Source organism: Macaca mulatta, chromosome 6 (genome assembly GCF_049350105.2).
Source record: "Macaca mulatta isolate MMU2019108-1 chromosome 6, T2T-MMU8v2.0, whole genome shotgun sequence".
Lineage (NCBI taxonomy): Eukaryota > Metazoa > Chordata > Mammalia > Primates > Cercopithecidae > Macaca > Macaca mulatta.
Window position 1 is genome coordinate 186503551 of NC_133411.1, and position 20670 is coordinate 186524220.

The following is a 20670-nucleotide window of genomic DNA, read 5'->3' on the forward strand; positions in this document are numbered from 1 at the left end:
TACATGGTTTCTGGTCCTGCTCACAACACCCAAATACATGACTCTTAGTGACCCTGTTAGCTCCCCACATAAATTTGAGTTGGTTGTAGGAGCAGAAACTAAATTTTGGGGCATGGAGTTTGGACACAAGTGTGTGAGGGGCATTTTGGGCAAACTCATTATATTAAAATCCAAATTTACAAACCAGATCCATTTCAGGGGATGAGGTAGTTTGCTTGACTTTACATAAGAGTTCATTATCCTCTTAACTCTCAAGTCCTCAGCTACATGTCCCACCCCCACTGGAAAATCAGATCTAATTTATTTATTTTTTATTTTTTTTTTGAGACAGAGTCTTGCTCTGTCACCCAGGCTGGACTGTAGTGGCCGGATCTCAGCTCACTGCAAGCTCCACCTCCCGGGTTCACGCCATTCTCCTGCCTCAGCCTCCCGAGTAGCTGGGACTACAGGCGCCCGCCACCTCGCCCGGCTAGTTTTTTGTATTTTTTAGTAGAGACGGGGTTTCACCGTGTTAGCCAGGATGGTCTTGATCTCCTGACCTTGTGATCCACCCGTCTCGGCCTCCGAAAGTGCTGGGATTATAGGCTTGAGCCACCACGCCCGGCCTAATCAGATCTAATTTATAAAAAAAGCTCAATTTACCCCCAACTTCCCCTGACTGTGTGAAGTCAGTGTGAGGGGCCTTGATGGCCCAGGCTACAGATCCTCAGGGTCTTTCCTAGACCTCTTCTGACATCCAGATGCACCGAGACCAACTTCAACCCCTCCAACTCACCCATCTTGCAAAGAGGGAAACAAGAAAGAGTGGGGAAGGGGCCGCCCTAGGCTCACATACCAGAGACCTCCCAACAGGAGAAAAGGGCATAGATGCCAGAGTCATACCAGCCTGTGCTCGAGCCTAATCGGCTAGACTGATTTCAGCTCAGTCACTTTACTATTGGCTTCAGTTTCCTCACCTGTAAAATGGGACAGCAGTACCAAACTGCTGATGCATGGCACATGCTAGGGTTAGTGACTAAGGGAGAGCCCATGCTTCTGAGCACACCCTCGACTCCCTCCCCGCCCAGACCCGCAAATCACCAACATGCCAACTCTGTGTCCAAATGTTGCTTTATCTTTCGGCATGAAAGATCTTCACAGTATCAAAAGTAAAGAATTGGAAAAAAATAAAATAAAAACAAAAACAAAAAAACTGAACACAAAGAGAGCAGTGTTGGGCTAGCAGTACCATCAGCCCCGGCCCTTAGGCCAGCCCAGTCCACGGGCTCTGAGTGTGGAGGCTGCGTAGCACCAGGAAGCGGCTCTGCTGAGGTCAAGGGGCCCCAGCACAGTGTGGCATCCGTTCAGCTTTTGGTTGGTCCAGGATGGTGGGGAGCAGAGAAGGTCTTGGGCGGATAGGTGGGGCACATGGAAAAATTGTAGGCCTTCAGCTGGCAGTCGGGGCCTCAGGACGCCCTGAAGAAGCTCAGCCTGGGCAGGGCCTGAGAAAGAAAAAAAGAGCAGAATCAGTCAGCGATGGCCCATGCTCCAGCCTCCCCATGCCATTTGGGTACCCATGGGTCTCTGGTAGCAGGAACAGCTGGCTGTTTTTGTTCCCTGGGCTGAAAATGTTGAACAGATTCCCTGAATCACCTGTAGCAGAGGAGGCAGGTTAATGGGTTGGGAGACAAAGCCCCAGTCCTGGGATCCTGACAAGGTGTGGGACAATCCTTGAGTAGATCCAGCCTTTGGCACTTGCTGTCCATCAGCAGGGGCCAGGAGGCCAGCTATGCAGCTGTGCTCCTGCCTCTGACTCCAGGTACACAGCCCGGGGGGAGGGTGAAGAAGGTCAAAGGAGAGCACTTTCTAGGGGGTGGGGAGAGGGGCATCTGCTATCTTGGAAAAGAGGCCAGACCAGGTGAAAAAGGGTCAAGAGGAGGGAGTGGAAGGAGACAATTGCGTTTGATTTCTTGGATGACAGAACTGGGCTTGTAGGAGGAGACGCGATCTCTTTTCTCTCAGTAGGGATAACAGAGGAAGTGCCTGGGGTTCCTGCTACTCCTGGTTCCCATGGAGGTGGAGAAGAGAGGCGGGATGGCACCCTGGATCTGGAAGATGCTTCTGGGGCTTGTGGGCATCTCAATTTGACAAAGGGGGCTGACTGAGCCCAGCCCCCTCCGAGCAGAGGAGAACTAAAGTGAGCATAAAGACTCTGGACTCTGGGGCGGCACAAGGGTCATAGGGAGCCCTAGCTCTGAAGGCTGTCCTGGCTGCAGGCTCTCTGAGCTGCCCTTGGGGAGCTGAGGGTCCAGGAAGTTTGCTGCTTAGGCCCAGAGAGGAGCTGGCCTGGCACTGGAAAGAGGAGAAAGACAGGTGGGGCCATCATAGGAGAAGCGAGTTGTTTGTGAGCTCAGTCTGCCTGCCCCAGCCTTCTATAGTCTCCAGGACAGCTATGTGGTTGCCAGCCAGAAAAGGCCTGACCCCAGGGATGCAGCTGAGGATTGAGATATGAAACTGCAGAGCCACTCAGCCCCCAGCCCAGCCTAAGGCCTGCCTGCTAGCTGCCCTTCTCTTCATCAGTAGGGTTCCAGGCCCAGTGCCTTCTCCAGTTTTCTGTTCCCAGTCCAGATCATCATCTGGTACATCATTGTTTCAGACAAAAGGACCTGTGTGGGTGGCTGGGAGAGGATTCCAAAGCCATTTGGCACCCAGGTCTCTTTTTATAGGAGGCAGTGTGGCTACCAATATCCTCATGGAACTTGTCCTGCTTTGGGGAGCTGCCATCAACTCCTCCATGCCTAAATGACCTACAAGCCTTCCGCCCAGCCCATCTGCACCCCCACAATGTTCACTCAGGGCTGGCCCCTTCTTACACTGCTTCAGCTAGGAAGCACCTTGGTAGCCTACACTGAGGAGCCCAGGGCAGGAAGTGGGACTTGACACAAGGACTGATAACATCAGGGGTGAGGACAGCCCCCATGGGTCTGATGGCTATCTGGGCACTTTTGAAAGCAGCTGGTAAGACCCTGCTGGTGATGCCCTAGGAGATGCCAGTCCAGGAAGGGGACCTTCAGGAGCATGGGCAGGAGGGCCCAGGGAGGAGTAATAGGAGAACAGAGGCCTACAGGTGAGTGGCTGTAGGAGGAGATGGGGCCTAGATCTTTGGAGGCTGTAGCCAACTGTGCCATTGCTGTGGAGGTGCAGACAGAGGCCAGGGCTCCCACGCCCAAAGCCCAACTCCCTATGCCCCAGAGCACAGAATGGTCTGGCGGGGGTATAGAGTGTGGCCAAGCACAGGGAGAGGCAGTGGATGTAACTCTTGCGATCTCTGTACCTCACTGAGCTGTGCTGGGAGTGGTTTTCTTGAGGCTGAAGTTGGTCCAGTTCACAGCAACTTTCTGACGAGTCTGCTTTGCAGAATCCAAACAGAACCTGTTGGGTTTAGGGGACACAGGAGAAGCACAATCAGAGGTTCCTTCTCTTCCTCACTGGACTCCTAAGGTACCAAGTCCCCATCACTAAGAAACCAGGTTCTCTACACAACCTCTTTGGCTCTCAGGTGTTAGTGTTTAGCAGGCATAGGAGCTTTGCTGGCTTGGTGGCTTCTGGACTGGGTCCAGGGGACAACGTATGAAGACAGTGAAACTGCCTTGGGATTCTACTTCCTTCCTCATCTGGTATTTGACTCTCTAGCTCTGCTGGGCTGGCTTCCATCATTCCCTTAAGTACAGTCGTCCCTCTGAATCTGCTGGGGATTAGCTACCCAGATGTCGAAATCTGCAGATGCACAAGTCCCTTATATAAAAAATGGTGTAGTACTTGCATATAACCTGCATGGCTCTTCCCATATACTTTTATTATTATTATTATTTTTTAATAAGAGATGGGGTCTCACTATATTGCCCAGGCTGGTCTTGAACTTCTGAGGTCAAGCGATCCTCCCACCTTGGCCTTCGAAAGTGCTGGGATTACAGGCGGGAGCCACTGTGCCTGGCCTTCCCATATACTTTAAATCATCTCTAGATTACTTAAAATACCTAATACAATGTAAATGCTATGTAGTTACATTTTTATTTTTATTTATTTTTGAGACAGAGTCTTACTCTGTTACCCAGGCTGAAGTGCAATGGAACAATCTTGGCTCACTGCAACCTCTGACTCCCAGGTTCAAGCGATTCTCTTGCCTCAGCTTCCCAAGTAGCTGGGATTACAGGCACCGCCACCATGCCTGGCTAATTTTTGGATTTTTATTAGAGACAGGGTTTCACCATTTTGGCCAGGCTGGTCTCAAACTCCTGACCTCAAGTACCTCAAGTGATCCGCCCCCCTTGGCCTCCCAAAGTGCTGAGATTACAGGCATGAGCCAACGCCTGTAAAAATACATATTTTTTTGAGACAGAGTCTTGCTCTGTGGCCCAGTCTCAGCTCGCTGCAGCCTCTGCCTCCCAGGTTCCAGCGATTCTCCTGCCTCAGCCTCCTGAGTAGCTGGGATTACAGGCACGTGCCACCATGCCTGCCTAATTTTTGTATTTTCAGTAAAGACAGGGTTTCACCAAGTTGGCCAGGCTTGAACTCCTGACCTCAGGTGATCTGCCTGCCTCGGCCTCCCAAAGTGCTAGAGTAAGAAGCATGAGCCACTGTGCCTGGCCGAAAATACTAATTTTAAAAATTTTGCATTATTTAGTAATGTATTGCTATTTTTTTTTCCTGAATATTTTTGATTGCAGATATGGAGGGTGACTGTATGCTGTGTTTCTTTCACCCTAATCTTCTGTACTCACTGCCCCCCTTGGCATGAATACCTTTTCATCTTGTCTGGCCAACTCATTCTTACTCTTCAGGTTTCAACTTGGTTACCACCTCTCCTGGGAAGGCCTCCTGGCCAGCCCCCACCCCTTCTATCCTCCCCAACCCTATGCCATGTATCAGTAGGCTGCATGTTCATGGCCATCTAGACTCCTGGTCCAGACTGCTTCACTGACCTCAGTCCAGGCAAAGCAGAGAATGTGCAAGTGAAGACACAAAGTGAACATAGCTGGAAAAAGTCCTGGTTCTGGGGGCCTGACATGCCTCCTCCTGTCTCTCTTGCACATTCCTAGATGCGCCATCCTGCCCAGTTGCTCCGTGGATTTTCAGCAGGCAGGCTGGTGGGAGAGGGCCTGGGGTGGGGGGTGGTGAGCCTCCCCAAGGGGTCAGGGCCAAGGGAGCAGGCCTTTTTGAGGCTTGAGGCACAACACGGGGCTTGAGTGTGGGCAGGACCTGGAGTCCTCCACAAGTGGGAGAGCAGGCAGCCCACACCTACCTCTTAAAGTACTCCACCTCTCGGTCAGTCTCATCCATCTCCACCCCGTCCATGTCCTTGGGCAGGAACACATCGTCTAGGAAGACACAGCCAGGAGGGCTCAGTGCCCATGGCCAGGCCTCTGGGGTTATGCTCTGGGGGCAGCACTGCCTACACACAAAGGCTGCCCCTCCACCCCGTGGCCTGGCTGGGGTAGGGGTCAGCCGCTCGGTTCCTGGTGCACTCACCCAAGGAGGAGGCTGGCTTCTCCTGCTTGTTGCGGCTCCGGCGGCTGCGGCCCTTGCCCTGGGGCAAGCTCTGTGGCCTTGCTGGGCCTGGGGGCTGCACAGACTCCTGCTCCTGAGGCCGTGCCTTGGCCTCGCCTGGCCAGTTTCGCCAGGAGCTGCCCTTCTCCTTCTCAGTTTTGGGGCTGCCAGCCCAACCTGGTCCTGGCCGGCTCCCCCGGCTCCCCTCTCCAGCCTCGGAACAGCTGCCTACTTTGGGAGGCTCTAGGACCTTGCCTGGCTGCTTGGGGCCAGCAACCTGGCCCTTGGCACTGGGAACCTCTAGGCTGGCTGGGGGCCGGGGGGCTGGGCTTGCCTCGCTCTTCTTGGCCTGACTGCCCTGCCTCTTGCCCTTCCGCGGCTTCCCACCTGAGGACACAGGCTCAGGCAGCTCCTGCTTGCAACTGGGAACTTCCTTTGAGCTTGGCTCCTCGGAGCTGGGGTAGCCCGGCTTGGGTGTCTTGACCCAGATCACCCGGGACAGGTTGGGCACGGTGTTGAGTCTCCTCACGAGCCCGTTCTCGGGAGCGATACCAGGAGGGGGCCCCCTCACCTCTGTCCATGGTGGGTGGGGGCCTCTCATTTCTGCCCATGGTGGGGCTGGCTCGCCTGGAGCTTGTAACGTGTGGTTCTGAGGGGAGCCCAAAGTCAAAGGGGACAGGTCAAGGTTGATGTCAGGCTGCTGCTCTGAGGAGCCACTGAGGTTTGATGGGGGTAGACTCTGAGGCTCGGGTTCAGCAGCCCCCTCCTTAGAGAAGCCATTGCTGTCCATGCTGAGCTCACACACACTGAAGCTGGCACGGATGGAGTCTTTGACAGTGTTTTTGATCTCCTGCAGACGGCTGCTCAGGAAGCTGTTGACCCGATCCAGTTCCCGGTCGGGCCACTCCAAGAGCCTCTCCCTGGCAGGCCTTTGCTCCCGGCTTCCAGAAACACGATTCGCCTGCTTTAGAGCTTCTGCTGCCAACTGGGCCTTCTCCTTTTCCTGCCAAGACAAGAGGCAGTTTTAGCAGGGGCTGTCAACTGCCAGGCACAATGTGATACCTGACCCATCAGCCTGGGGCCCAGCTTTGCCACTAACTTGCTGGAGGCAAAGCCTTAAAATCCTAGCCTGCTTACACACCCTGCAGGAGTGACAGCAAACTGCAGCCAGACAGGTGCATGTCCTGGGGGCAGGGGTACAGTCACACCCACAGAGGGTAGGGTTTTTACAGCTTGTTTACCCAGAGCCCCAGTCTCAGTGGACTCATCTGCAAAATGGGGACAATAATTTCGGAGTAAAGCCAAAGTGGGGATGCATGTGAAGAAGACCACTACTAGAGAGGCATTCTCTCTACCCCTGCGCTTGGGAGGGAAAAAGCCATGCCATCACGGGGTCTTACAGCAGGCAGGTGTCGGGGTAGATGAGACTGCTCTGGTTGGGAGGACATGTGCCTTCCTGATACTATATCTGGGTATTACTAAAGAGGACAGTGTTCCCATAGAAAGGCCAGTTGCTACACACTTGGTCTCAAGTAATCAAGGCCACATCTAGAGTGTGCCCAATGGCATGCCATGGACAACCACACTGGCCTACACAGCCAAGATGTGAGAGCTGCTCCTTTGCCCAGGTGAGGCCTGGAAGGCTCAGAGAGGCCAGGCCCTGCTGGTTGGCTTTGATAGACCTGGATCTAGGGAATCAAAATGAAAGTCTATGGGATCTGAGTCACCCCAACCTCTCCATCCCACCTCAAGGCCAACGACGCCTTTAGAGGGAGACAGGAGGCAGATACCAAAACCCTCGGGAAGGAGGTGGCTGTGGTGTGCCTGGCACCACTGATTCCCACTGCCTCCTGTACTTCCAGCTGATTTGGGAATGGAGGAAAAGAACATGAAAGGGCAGCTGGTGAGAGAAACCAGGGCTTGCTACCACCTCAGAGTCAATGTAAAGAGGGTGGCCCTGCGTCCCACCAGGCAGGCACTTATCTTTTGTGAATCCTGGCTCCACAATGGACTACAGTCGATTGTTCTGTGGGACCTTGGACAAATCACTTATTCTCTCTGAACCTTACTTTCCCTATTTGTAAGTTAGGAGGAAGAGGTACTCTATATTCCAGGGTCACAATGAGGACAGCTGAGAGTCTGTGTGGGGTCCTTTCCCATGTGCAAAGGTGGGGCTGGGCTTCATGGCCCGCAGGGAGCAGCTTTTCTAGCTGTGGGTAGGGCTCAGAGGCCCTGGGTTAGACCAACGAGGACCAAGGGCCCTTCACCTCGCTCCCCCAGCACCACACAGATTTCACAGAAAAGTTTTGCTGCTAAAACAAAAAGTCTGACTACTGGTGTGGAGGGAATGACATGGAACCATATACACTCTGGTATCAAGAGGAGAAAGCACAGAAACACACACTTTCTGCTTTGTACCGTGAGCACTTCCCATAGATGTCTCCTTTAATCCTCGCCACTGTCTTTGCTGCATCATGACCCTCTGCTTATAGGTGAGAAACCTCGACTTTGGAAAGAACAGGAGGCGGCGGCGGCTAGGAAGTGGCAGAGCCAGGACAATACACCCAGGCCTGATCTTCAGAAGTTCCTATGTTTCTCAATTCCATCTGATGACCATTTACTGACCATTGAGGCTGTGAGGCAGCAGGCCAGGCCCTGTGAGTTTAGCGTATGTGAGACATTCTCTGCCTCGCTGACTCTAGTCTGCTGAGGGAGACAACAGCAAACAGCCTGTTGAATTCAGAGTGACAGTGACAAATGCTGCATGGAAGGAAGCACAGGGTGATCTGGGAACCTAGAGATGCTCCCAACCTAGACTGGGTCACCAGGGAGTGCTTCCTGGAGGCAGCAGGATCTGCACTGAGCACTGAAGGGGGAGTGGGATCATCCTGGAGGCAGTGGGACAAGCATTTTCTAGAGAGAAGGAATAGCAAGCGGAAAGGCCGGAAATGGGAAAGCTCAGTATCTTCTGGGAATGCAAATCATTTAAAAGTACAGCTGTAGCCCAGATTTTTTGGGGGATGTGGGGGTTGGGTGGGGCAGGTGGGTAGGAAGGTCAGAAAGGAGAGGCTGAGAGATAAAGCTGGCAAGCTGGCAGGGGCTGATCGTGAAGAGCCCTGCAGGCCCTACAGGGTTTGTGCCCGAGGGCAGTGTCCAGCTACTAATGGCTTTTAAGGTAGTGGCAGTAGGGTGGAGAGCAGTGGACTGGTCTGAGCTATCAGCGACGTGGCATGGATAGGGCTTTTGGTGATGGGTAGGGAGACAGAATGAGAAAAGTCAGAGAAACATTGACGGCCACTATGGCTGCCACAGCAGCCCCACTGCCTGAGCACTCACATGTGCCAGGCACTCTGCCCAATTTTCCATGCATTGCTCCATTTCATCCTCGCAATAATCTATGACTTAGGTTCTGTTATTCTCATTTTATGGATGAAGAAACTGAGGCTTAGAGGTTAAGTGATTTGCCCAATGTCATACAGCAAGTGTGGCTGAGCCAAGTGTCAAACTGAGATCCAGTTCCAGGCACGCTGCTCCGGGTTGCTATAATGCACTCCCCAGGCTGGCGCCCAGAACTCCGGCTCAGGCAACAGGGTGGGAGGCGGTGCCACTGACTAGAGAGACAACAGAGAAGGGATAGCAGGCCTGTTTGGAGAAAGACAACAAGCTGAAATTTGTATGTGTGGAGTCTGAGATACCTGTGGGACATCCATGAGGAGGTGTCCAGTAGCAGTTGGAGACGTGGATATGCAGGGCGGGAAGGAAACACTATTTGGCTCTTTCTAGATGGCATCTCTCTTTCCCAGGGAGATGTCCCCATGAAGGAGGGTCAAGTGGAGGAAGAGGAGCTCACAACGGAGACAGAAAGGATGTCAGAGGCAGGCAAGACATCTGGAGAACATGATACTCCCCCTTCCCTTTCCTGCCTGGCTGAGGTCAGAGGTGCCAAAGACAATGCGTGAAAAGGAGAACAAACACAAAATGCCAGCTATTCTCTAGTGGACGAATACGACAGGAACAGGAGAGCAGGATGGATTTGGCAACAAAAAAGTCACCAGTGACTCTGGAGAGGGTGTGGGTAGAAAACAGTCTGCAGTGAGCTAATGGGTGGAAGTGAAGACAGTGAATGCAGACATCATTTTTCAAGCAATGTGGCTGTGATGAGAGGAAAGAGGCTGGAGAGGGGTTGAGAGAGAGGTAACAGTCTCAGGGAGCAGTTTGCTTCCAAAAAAGAGAGTGATGGGCACAATGAAATGTGGATGGGAACAGCACAGAGGAGAGGCTAAGCTAGACCAGGAGCCTACTGCTGGGCTGAGGGGTCAAGAAAGTACTGCACGGGCCTTAGGCAGGAAAAGGGTGACTCTCATGACAAGGAAGAAAGTATGTTTGCAGGTGGGAATGGCAAAACAGTGGGAGAATCCCTGTACAATGGCTTTTTTCCTCATTGAAATCGAAAGTGAGGTTATTTGACAAAAAATAAGGTGTGGGCTGGGAAGGTCTAGTGGTTTGAGAAGACTGGAGGCCTGACAGAAGGACTGTGGGGAATGGACGTGCTGAGGCACAGGAAGCCCAGGGAACCATGAGAGGCCCGCCTGTGACACGGGAGCTCAGCAAGCAGAAGCGCACATGGCCGCCTGCCACAGATTCACGCACATGCTTTTCTTGAGCTGTAGAAAGGGAGAGCCAGGCTGGGGTGGAACCCAGGGCTGTGGTGTTTGAGTGGGTCTGAAAAAAAGATCGCGGGACAAGGAACTGAGTACTGGTGAGTGAGTGAGAGATGGGTAATTTGCCTGCCCTCCTACCAATACTTACAATACTTACTCCATTCGAGTGAGTGAGGAACGGACTGGCCTGGGAAGAAGAGAAAGGGGGAGGAGAGTCTTCAGTGGATGTGGAGGAGTGGCCAGGAGGTCACAGATGACAGAGCCAGGGGTGCAGTTTTTAAGAAGCAGGGTGAGCGTCTCTCTGCTCCCTTCTCCCACTGCCAGCCCGTGACTCTCTCACCTTTGTGTAGACAGAAGACACATAGACAAGGTGAGAGAGTCACGGGCTGGCAGTGGGAGAAGGGAGCAGAGAGACACTGAGCTCTGTCCATCTCCTGAGGCAGGAGAGAAGGAGCAGCTGGGCTTTTGTGGAGAGCCAGACTGTGAAGTCCAGGAGGTGGAGGGAGACAAGGGAGAAGGCTGCTGTCTACAGAGATAATGACCATAATCACTTAATGCATGCCACTGCCACTGCGTGTCTGTCCCTGCCTGCAGCCCCACGACTAAGTCTGGAAAGGGAGGGCTGCCTGGTTCCACCTGGGCCTGCCAGACGGGAGCTGTGCAGTGTGGGATGAGTGAGCAGAGCCTCCAGATATGTGAAGTGGGATGGGAGTACAGTGGAAGTTACCCAAGGATGGCTATGAAGGAGGAAACAGCTGAACTCAACTTGGAAGGAAAGTTTGTCAGAAGAAAAGGTGAGAGAAGATAGCATTATCAGTAAAGGGGAAGAGACATGTGGGCACACATATTTATGAAAAGCACACCAGACGTGGGAACTGCCAGGTGTGCTCTCTGGGGACTTAACTGGGAAGCACTGCCCTAAGAAGCCAGGAAAGGCCAGAGACTGCTGCAGCCCACTGAACCTTTCTGGCTGGGTGATTCTGCATGGGAGAAAGATAGTGCTGACCCCTTTCAGAAGGCAGCGGTGGGACCCCTTGGCTCACTACTTCAGGCGGCAGGAGCAGGATCCTGGTTGTCCTTGGGGCTGAAAAAGGATGGTGAATCACTTCTGCTTTCCAAAGCACTAGGGCTGTTTGACCACCCAGGAACTGGAACTAGCTGGTTGTTACACCCAAATCTCTTCGGATGCTGGGCTCCCAAGCGTGTCACTGTGCAGATGCAGTTGGGAGTTGGCAGGTGAACAGGTAATGAAGCCACAAAGGACAAGCCATCAAGCTCCGGGGCTCATCTGGCAGGAAGGCTGCCCAGGAATGGTTCACCAGGTTCTGTCCTCAGTCCCGAGGACTGGTTCATTCCCCTGGCTTCAAATACATCTCTGTGCTGGTAAATGCTAGCCCTGCACTTCTCCTCTGAGATGTCTCACGGGAACCTTCAAGTCAACATGCCTCAACTGAATTCACTGTCTTCTGCAAATCCCATCCTGGCTCAGTGAAAGGTGCCACCATCTTGCTGGTCACCAAGCAAACACCTGGGAGACATCCCTGCCTCCATCTCCCTCTCCTGCCATCAGATCAAAGGCCCATCACTTCGGCTTTCTCTGAAAATCCCTCTCTTCTTCTCTGGCCCCACCATCAATCATCACTCCCTTGGCCTGCATTTCCTGCCTGAGGCATCGAACTCGAGGTCTTCCTGCCTGGAACCCTCCAAGCTACCTTCCATTTGGCCATGCCATAATCTTAGGATGCAGGTGTGACCAACTGCATTCTCTGATTAAAACCCTCAGTGACTTCTCTCACTGGTAGGATAAAGCCAAAGCTCTTCCGCAGGGCCTCGAGGGCCCTCCCTCAACAACAGTGTCCATCCCGCCTCTCTTCTGCTCAGTTTTGGCTGTCAAGCTGCTGTGGAATGTGCCATGCCTGCTGCCAGGACGGCCCTCCTGAGGAGTCTGTACTCACAGTCAGCCTCTTGTAAAGCCATTTCCAGGCAGGATGGGGGACTTCCCTCATCCCAGTACTTGTCACATGCTAATATGCTTGTCCAGTTTTGTGTCAGTCTCCCCACTGGGCAGCTTCTCCTGGGTGAGAACTTAACTGTGTCACACTTTGGCTGCCAGTATTTGTAGAAGTGTTTGCTGAATGAATACATGACTGAAGCAAGTCCTCAGCTTGGAGGAATCCAGCAAGCAGCTTCTCAGGCCACGACACGTTTTTTCCTCCAGTTATTTGCCCCCAGGCTCCCTGACCCTGATGCCTCCCCAACTCATTCAGACCTTCCCAGAACAGTGAGCCAAGCTGAGGCTTTTGGCAGCCAGCATCATTCACGCCCCAGAAGTCCTGGGGGTTGGGGCGAAGGTCCTCAGGGAGGAGAGATGGCAGAGCTGGGCTCTCCCTACACCCACCTTCTTTTTCAGCTTGTGCCGGGCCCGCTTGGCGGCCCTGGCGCTGTTGGGGACTTTGGGCTCCGTGCTGTTGATGAATTCCAGCAGCTCATCCACATCTCGGTGGTCCACGGCGGGCTCCCCAGGGATCCCGCCCAGGGCGCCCCCCTTCATGGGCAGCTCCTCTTTCCGCCTGGTCAGCCTCGAGCGGAGCTTCTCCCGGATCTCGGTATAGTTCCGACTCGTCGGGGCAGCGGGCGGCTGGTGGGGGGGGGAGGTGCTGACATTACACCCTGGGCCTGGGAGGCCCATAGCACTCCCACCCGCTGGCACCAAGTATGTGATGAGAAGCAAGACAACTGTTCTCTCTACCATTAGCCACCAAGGCCACATGGCTTCACCCTGTCAGCCAGGCTGAACCCAGGTGGCAGTGGGTGAAGGGACTAGGAGGGAACAGGGCAGAGCTGGGCAAACACTGACTGGGGAGCCAGGAAAGCAAGTTGGAGCCCGGGCTTCGTCACCGGGAAGCTGTATGACCTTGGGCGAGTCACCGAGTCTTTGTGAGCCTCAATTTTGTCATCTCTAAAATGAGGATAATAACCCCTAGCTCAAAGGTGACTAGCAATTTAATTACTTTCATTTCTTCTATCCTCAACTGCTCTACCCTAACCAGTGGCCCTCTCCTCTTCACCTTATGAGACTTCTGCACTGCTTCCTCCCCCTGGCCAGAGCCAGCATGCCCTCTGATCTGAGCCTCCTTCCTGGCGCCGTCTGTGCTCACGGCCTGTCCCTCGGCTGGCTGTCACACTTGGGGGACTGAGAGCCTTTTTGCTTCCACTCTGCCTTCATCACGCCCAAGCGTTCACTTCTCTGGGATTACACACGTATACATACTCATCAGAATCATAGCTTTCTCTCTGCCATTTCCTTTCCTTTTGCCTAAGGAAAAAAAGTCAATCTTAAGAGAAACCACGAGAAGAGCAAAGGTAGCAAAATGTTTAAAAACCCCGATCTCACGAATGTGCTGTGAGGATCAAGCGAGCGGACGCAGGTGCAAGGACTCATGGCCCCAGCGCGGTAATCGCCACCGTGAGCAAAGGGGTCTCTCTGGGGAGAGCAGTGTGCTCCTTTTGCTCACCTGGGCTGGCCCCCAGCCCTCTCTGGCCTGGGCAGGCTCACTCACCGCATTGTGGCCGAAGAACTCACAGTAGCAGCAGTCACAGAACTTCCCATCTCTCTGGTGGGTAGAGGACGAGGTGCAGGAGCTTCGCTCAGAGCTGCTATCCTCTTCCTCACCCAGCCCCTCATCTGCCTCGCAGGGCTGGGGCAGCTGGCAAGCCAGGCCACTGTGTGCAAACTTGTGCCCCTTGCACCCGGGATCCCTGATGATGGGGAGGAAGGCCCAGAGGTGAGGGAGGGTGATGCAGGAGCCCAGGAAGCATCCCAACCACCACCTGCCGTCCTGACCGCCCTTCACTTGCCCCACTCCACAGAGGTCCCAGGCAGTCCAACTACATTGCATCTCTCACCAGAACAGGGCGAACACCTGCACTGTCCCTCAAGGCCCATCCCAAACACAAATGTGGCTCTTCTGGAAAGGTTTCCCCACACCTCCCCTGCCTGCACCCTCACTCCATCCTCTGCTTACTGTGCTTCACAGTCATGGTCTGTCTGCGCATGTGTCTCTTAAACTGGACTGTGCGCCTCAAGGGCGGGGGCTGTATTGCTTCAGTTTTGGGTCCCAGTGTGTAGCATAACAACCTGGCACACAGCAGCTGCTCAGTAAATAGGCCTGAACCCATTGGTGGGCTGATGGCTCCTCTGGAACACTCAGGGCTATCCATGAGGTCAGTCTCCTTTCACTTTCTAAGGTGCTTCTGAGCAGACTCTGGTGCTCTGGAGCAGTAGGTGGAGCTGCCTTAACCACAGGGCATGGAGTTGAGAACAAGCGAGTGACTTCTGGGACACCAACTATAAGAGTCACTGTTTGTGCTAGGTTCTGGATTCGGCATCTTATTTTTTCTTTTTGAGACGGAGTCTCGCTCTGTTGCCCAAGGCTAGAATGCAGTGGCACAATCTCGGCTCAGTGCAAGCTCGACCTCCCAGGTTCATGCCATTCTCCTGCCTCAGCCTCCCGAGTAGCTGGGACTACAGGTGCCCACCACCACGCCTGGCTAATTTTTTGGTATTTTTAGTAGAGACAGGGTTTCACTGTGTTAGCTAGGATGGTCTCGATCTCCTGACCTCATGATCCACTTGCCTTGGCCTCCCAAAGTGCTGGGATTACAGATGTGAGCCACCGTGCCCAGCCTTGGCATATTATGTCTAACCATCCCCCAAGTCCTGCAAAATAAGTGTCATTATTCCCACTTTGCAGTGGTGGAGAGTGAAGCTGAGTACTTGACTGCTTTGCCCAACAAGTGGCCAGGACTCAAGGATACAAACAGACCATGACAATAATGCATGATAAACAGGAGGATAAAGTGAGGTATGCATAGTGCCCTGAGAAGGCGTGCATGGTGGGTGCAGGCAGGGGAGACGTGGGGAACTCAAGCCCACGTTTCTCTCTATGCAAAACTCTACTCTCTCCACTGTACTGTTCTGCCTCTGGATTTCAGGAAGCACTGGGATATCTTGTAATACAGAATATTTTCCCAGGGTAAGAATGAGGCATATGCCTGAAACATCCCATAATTTGAGCCAGGAAGAGCTGAAGCCTTAGGCTGGGCCATGAGCAGCTGAAGCACCCATTGGGCTGGTCCCAGTGCTAGGCTGCGGCTGAGGTGGCAAGGGAACCGAGAGCAAGGACGGCGCTCGAAGGAGCTGTGTGGAAGCCCAGCTTCCAGGGCAGTCCAAAGCAGCCCTCTACTAGAAAGGATGCTAAGCATGTGACATGGATTAAAAAACATGGTGGCAGGAATCATTATCAGTGGTGGTTACAGAAGTTTATTCTAAATCAACCATTCATTATCTATTGCATTAGCAAAATTGATTTTTTTTTTTTTTTTTGAGACGGAGTCTCACTCTGTTGCCCAGGCTGGACGGAGTGCAGTGGTACAATCTCGGCTCACTGCAACCTCTGCCTCCTGAGTTCATGCGATTCTCCTACCTCAGCCTCCCAAGTAGCTGGGACTACAGGCACACGCCACCATGCCCGGCTAATTTTTTTTTTTGTATTTTTAATAAAGACAAGGTTTCACCATGCTGGCCAGGCTGGTCTGGAATTCCTGACCTCGTGATCTGCCCGCCTCAGCCTCCCAAAGTGCTGGGATTACAGGCAGGAGCCACTGTGCCTGGCCAGCAAAACTGATTTTATTTTTTATTTTGAGACTGGCTCTCACTTTGTTGCCCAGGGTAGAGTTCAGTGGCACGATGTCAGCTCACTGCAGCCTATATCTCTCAGCTCAAGCGGTCCTGTCCCACTTCAGCCCCCACAACCTGAGTAGCTGGAACTAGAGGCATGCATATTATGCCCCACTAGTTTTTAAATTTTTTGTAGAGACAGGGTCTCATTATGTTGCCCTTGCTAGTCTCCAACTCCTGGGCTCAAGCAATCTTTCTGCCTTGGCCTCCCAAACTGCTGGGATTACAGGCATGAGCTGTTGCACCAGGCCACAAAATTGATCTTAGAAAAATTAAAATAGTGTGCCTGCAAATATGGGAAACCAGCACTCATTGGTGGTTACATCAATTTGGAGACCCCTTTGGATAGCAGTTTTTCAATGTGTATTAAGAACCCTCAAAAAGAACAAAAAACACCTAAACAGCCTTTAACTAGTAACTTTTTTCATTCTGAGAACTTGATTCCAACAAGAAAAATCCAAAGGAGGGAAAAGGCTTTAAGCAAAGACGTATTTAAAGACACTGTTGGTAATGTTAAAATGTCGGAAAAACCCAAATGCTCAGCAAGAGGAGAACAATAACATGAACTGCGGTCAATGTTCTCCAGCCTTTGAAGCTGGGGCTAAGAACACCACACCAGAACACAAATATGCTGAGGAGGCAACACTAAGTGAAAACCGGCGGGTGGCAGACTACAGACACTGTCAATCCAGCATGTGCAAGACACAGGAGACTTTCCAATAGGAAAATAGAAACGCATGATAAACACAGATCTGATTTCTAACATAAAAATATACCTCTATCTTCTCCAAAGAATTATCTTTCAAATATATGTTAGTATAACCTTTCTCAGTACTTAGAGTTACTTCTAGGAATCTCCCCAAAGGACATGATTTCTCATTCAAACAGATTTAGGTGCAGGGATGCTTACTACAGTCTCATTCATCATGGTTAAACTGGAAATGCCTACATGTCCAGGAACAGGGGAATGATAAAGTATGCTTGAGCTATACAGTAAGACATTATATGGCCATTGAAAAGTTTCTTGAAGAATTTTAACTGGGGAAATGATCATGACATGATGTTAAAAAATTACTACTACACGAAAGGTATATCAGATATCTAATTATGTTATTTATATACAGAAACACGGTGAAAATATACCACAGTGGTAGAAGCTTAGGTTGTGAAGACATTTTTTTCCTTATACATTTCTGAATTGTTCCAAGTTAAAGACAAAACAAAATACAAAACAAAAAAACCCCACGTAGTAGTTTTTTTTTTTAAACTCTGTCACCCGGGCTGGAGTGCAGTGGCATGATCAATGCTCACAGCAACCCCAAACTCTTGGGTTCAAGCAATCCTCCTGCCTCAGCCTCCTGAGTAGCTAGGACTACAGTTGCATGCCACCACGCCTAGCTAATTTTCAAAATTTTTTTATAGAGAAGGGGGTCTTGCCACGTTGCCCAGGCTGGTCTCAAACTCCTAGGCTCAAGTGATCTTCCTGTCTAGGACTCCCAAAGCGCTGGGAGTATAGGTGTGAGCCACTGTGCCAGGCCAAAATACATACTTCTTTACAATTGGAAAAATAATGAAAGGAAAGACATAGTCTACTCTTTAATTTCCACCTCAAAGTTACCCCCAAATTGTCCACAATTCTAAGTTCAAGTGGGTAGAGAGTGTGCCCTTCATGCAGCGCACTTACCTGTGAGTGCTAGGGGGTGGCTGAGAGCTCGGGGGTGGGAGGAGAGGCCCGCTGCAGTGCTCACCACAGTGCCCGCTGCAGGGGTGGCTGCACCCCGAGAATGGTGGGGGCATCTTCAGGAGTGGCATGCTGGTGGAGGGCAGATGGGAGCTCTGACATGGCCCTGGAGTGTGGGGGGCGGTGGCAGCAGCAACAGGGCACTCTGAAGCCTGGGCAGGGAAAGGTGCTGCCGGGGTGGTGGGCAGCAGGTGTGGGTGGGGCGGGGAGCCAAAGGAGCTGGGGTGAGACGGGATTAGAGATGCTGGCTGGGGGTGGTGGCCGGTGGGGCTGTTAGGGGGAGCAGTGAGGTCTGAGTGCTGGTGGTGCTCCGAGATGGGGAAAGCCTCACCTGTGGGCAGAGGAAGGAGAAAGGGGTCAGAATAGGAGCCCAGACCTGGGAAGGAAAGCCCACAGGCTCAGTGCCACAGCATCCTGCTTCTGTGACCAGAGGGCACAGCCTCTCAGCACAGGGGACCCTGGAGCTGGAGAAGATTCTGTGGGCAGCAACACAGCTGAGTGGGCTCAAGGAGCCCAGGCCCAAGCAAGAAGGTACTAGGAATGCTGATTCCACAGAAGGCCCCATGCCTTTTCTGTAGCATGAGCAGGGGATGTATATTCTGTCTCTCAGGGTCTCTCTAGGATCTGCTTGTACACAGGTGCTCCTCAGGCCTGGAGGATGATCTGCAGAAGCCAGTGGAGCAGCAGGCCCAGGCTCTGCCTCTGTGCCACGTGCAGCAAAGCAAAAGGGCACGCCAGACCCCTGAGGGCCCCAGATTTCATAGAAGTGGGAAAAAGGTTCTGATGACTCTCTAGCTTATGTACAAAAACTAATGGAATTATATACTGCTCAACACTCATAATTCTGGGGGCAGTACCACTTTGAAGAACTCAGCTCTTTCATTTAGAAGTATGACAGTAAATCATATTTACCTAATAAACCAATAACCCAAGAGTTTTGTCTCTGGGTCTCTGAGAGTTATTTCAGAGTCAAAGAAGACTTACACAGCTGCTAAATTAGCTAATAACCATTACGGCTTATACTGCCAATCTCTTGGGCATTTAAATGCAATGCTTTTATACCCATCCCTTAGGTGGGGAAATCAAGGCCTAGGAAGACACAGTTACCCAGATCCTCTGTGGTGCTGCAGGGGTCAGGTGATCTAAGTCCTACGACTCCACTTTCTACTCAGACCTCACTGGGTGCCGTCTTGATCCAATGTGAACTACCAGAGCCAATGACAACTTTGAGAGGCAAACGGTTTTCTACTAGCAGTATTTTTCAAGTTCAGAGTTGTGGGGAAAGGAGTTCCAGAGATAGTCAAGGTCTAAGCTGCCCCTGCTTCCCCCAGAACAGTTCCACTTTTACTTATTTTAGTAACCAGTCTTATGATTTGTTTGAACAAAGTAGACAGGAAAACACAGCTATCCACCTGTATAGGGCCTGGCTCTCTCCCGAGCCTGGAGACTCACCGGGAATGGTAGGAGGACTCCCAAGAGAGCTGCCTGGCATGGCCTCACTGGAATGTGGGGAATTCCAGAGGCCCGAGAGCTTATGTGCCGACAGGAATGAGCTAGGATCCCAGTCTCCTGAGTTCCCAGGGCAGGAAGAAGAGGACGAGGATGAGGATGATGAAGAGGAAGACGAGGACGAATGAGAGTCATCTCCACAAGACTGTGATTTGCAGGATGTGTGTGACAAGGAGATCTGGAGAAGGGGGAGGAAAAAGGCTCATGGTCAAACAGCAAACATCGGAGCTGACCCTCTGCTGCCTCGGCTTTTGCTGAGGGAGCCCCTTCTCTTCCAGGCCATGTGCCATAGCAAAAACACAATGAATACAACTCCAGCTATAAGAACAAATGAGGGCCAGGCCTTTGCTGGGAAAGGGCTGTGGTGGTCCCACTTACATGCAATGTGTGGAGACTGGGGAGAGAGACTCTGGTAGGGGCAGAGCCTGCCTGTGAACTGCGGGCCTTTGGGGAGTAGAGAGCTGCCAATGACAGGAAGGGCCTTTTGGCCAGGAGTCCTGAAGCTAAACTGATCCTGGGTAAAAGGGAAGATCTGCAGCGACGTGAGAAATAAGGAAAGTCTGGTCATCGTGATTCATGAGACAGCAGACTTAGATGGCTCCCTGGTGTCTGTCCTTCTAACTAGGGCACATTTCAGACCCTCAAACTCATCTCTGTCTTCCACGTCTTACTGGTTGTCTTTCAAGCTGCCACAGAGCCAAAGACAGCAGGCTCGTGATCTACCAGTACTTATGAGTGGGCCCTCATCCTGTGCGCAGACCACCCTGAGGGACTGACCGGTGGGCTGCCAGAAGTTTCTCTTCTTCCCCCAAATCTGAACTTGAGCTGCCAATGCTGTGCCAGTGCAGCCCAGAAGTCTCTCAGTGTCTGGGCATGGGAGCTGCCCAAGGAGAGCCACCTGAGGACAGGGAACAGCCTGACTTCCTTGGGAAGGCAGCCCTCCTGCATTCAGGGACCCCTGTCAGTGGTTACCTACCGCCACTGCATGTTCTCGACCTGTCTGCCTTTCATCTTCCTCCATGCTCTTTCGGCAACTCTGGCAGACCCACAGAGGCATCTCGCCTAGGAGATTCTTGACGAGCTTTGGCATGAAGTCAGGGGGCAGCTTCTCACCCTGCAACACCAGTCCATTTTGAGAAGGGCCTTCTTCCCAGCCTTTGCGTTCCCGGTGACACAGAAGGCAGCAAGTCTGCACAGGCTGGCTGGAGGCGGGGGGAACCTGTCCAACAGACAGAAACAGGGTTTCCCAGGAGGGGAAAGGCTCTCCTTCAAAATAATGGTAACAATGTTAGTAATGCCACTTATTACGTGCCAGGCACTGGGTTAGGCAGTTTATAGGCATAATTTAAATTTAGTCCTTGTAACAGCTCTGCAAATGAGGTGTTCTTATTCCCATTTTTTAAGATGAAGAAACAGATTTCAAGAAGTTAAATGAGTTGCCCAAGGTTATAAAGCTAGCGAGTGGTTGAACCCTAGTGAGTCTGACTCCAAAG

The 20670-nt window shown here is 52.2% G+C and overlaps 1 protein-coding gene across 18 annotated transcripts in view; it reads right to left on the bottom strand.

The window, feature by feature from the left end:
* Nucleotides 1-1089: 1089 nt before the first annotated feature.
* FAM193B (family with sequence similarity 193 member B) overlaps nt 1090-20670 on the bottom strand; it is a 35511-nt gene continuing 15930 nt past the window's right edge. For 8 of the 18 annotated variants that reach the window (XM_015141474.2, XM_015141472.3, XM_078004087.1 and 5 more), the window contains 9 exons: nt 20154-20396; nt 19121-19355; nt 17612-17999; nt 13748-13946; nt 12586-12825; nt 5509-6529; nt 5282-5357; nt 3314-3411; nt 1093-1481 (listed from right to left, as the gene is read on the bottom strand). In XM_015141474.2, coding sequence (XP_014996960.1) covers nt 3315-3411; nt 5282-5357; nt 5509-6529; nt 12586-12825; nt 13748-13946; nt 17612-17999; nt 19121-19355; nt 20154-20267 — 2370 coding nt within the window. In that variant the 5' untranslated portion in view covers nt 20268-20396 and the 3' untranslated portion in view covers nt 1093-1481; nt 3314. 18 annotated transcript variants of the gene reach the window in all.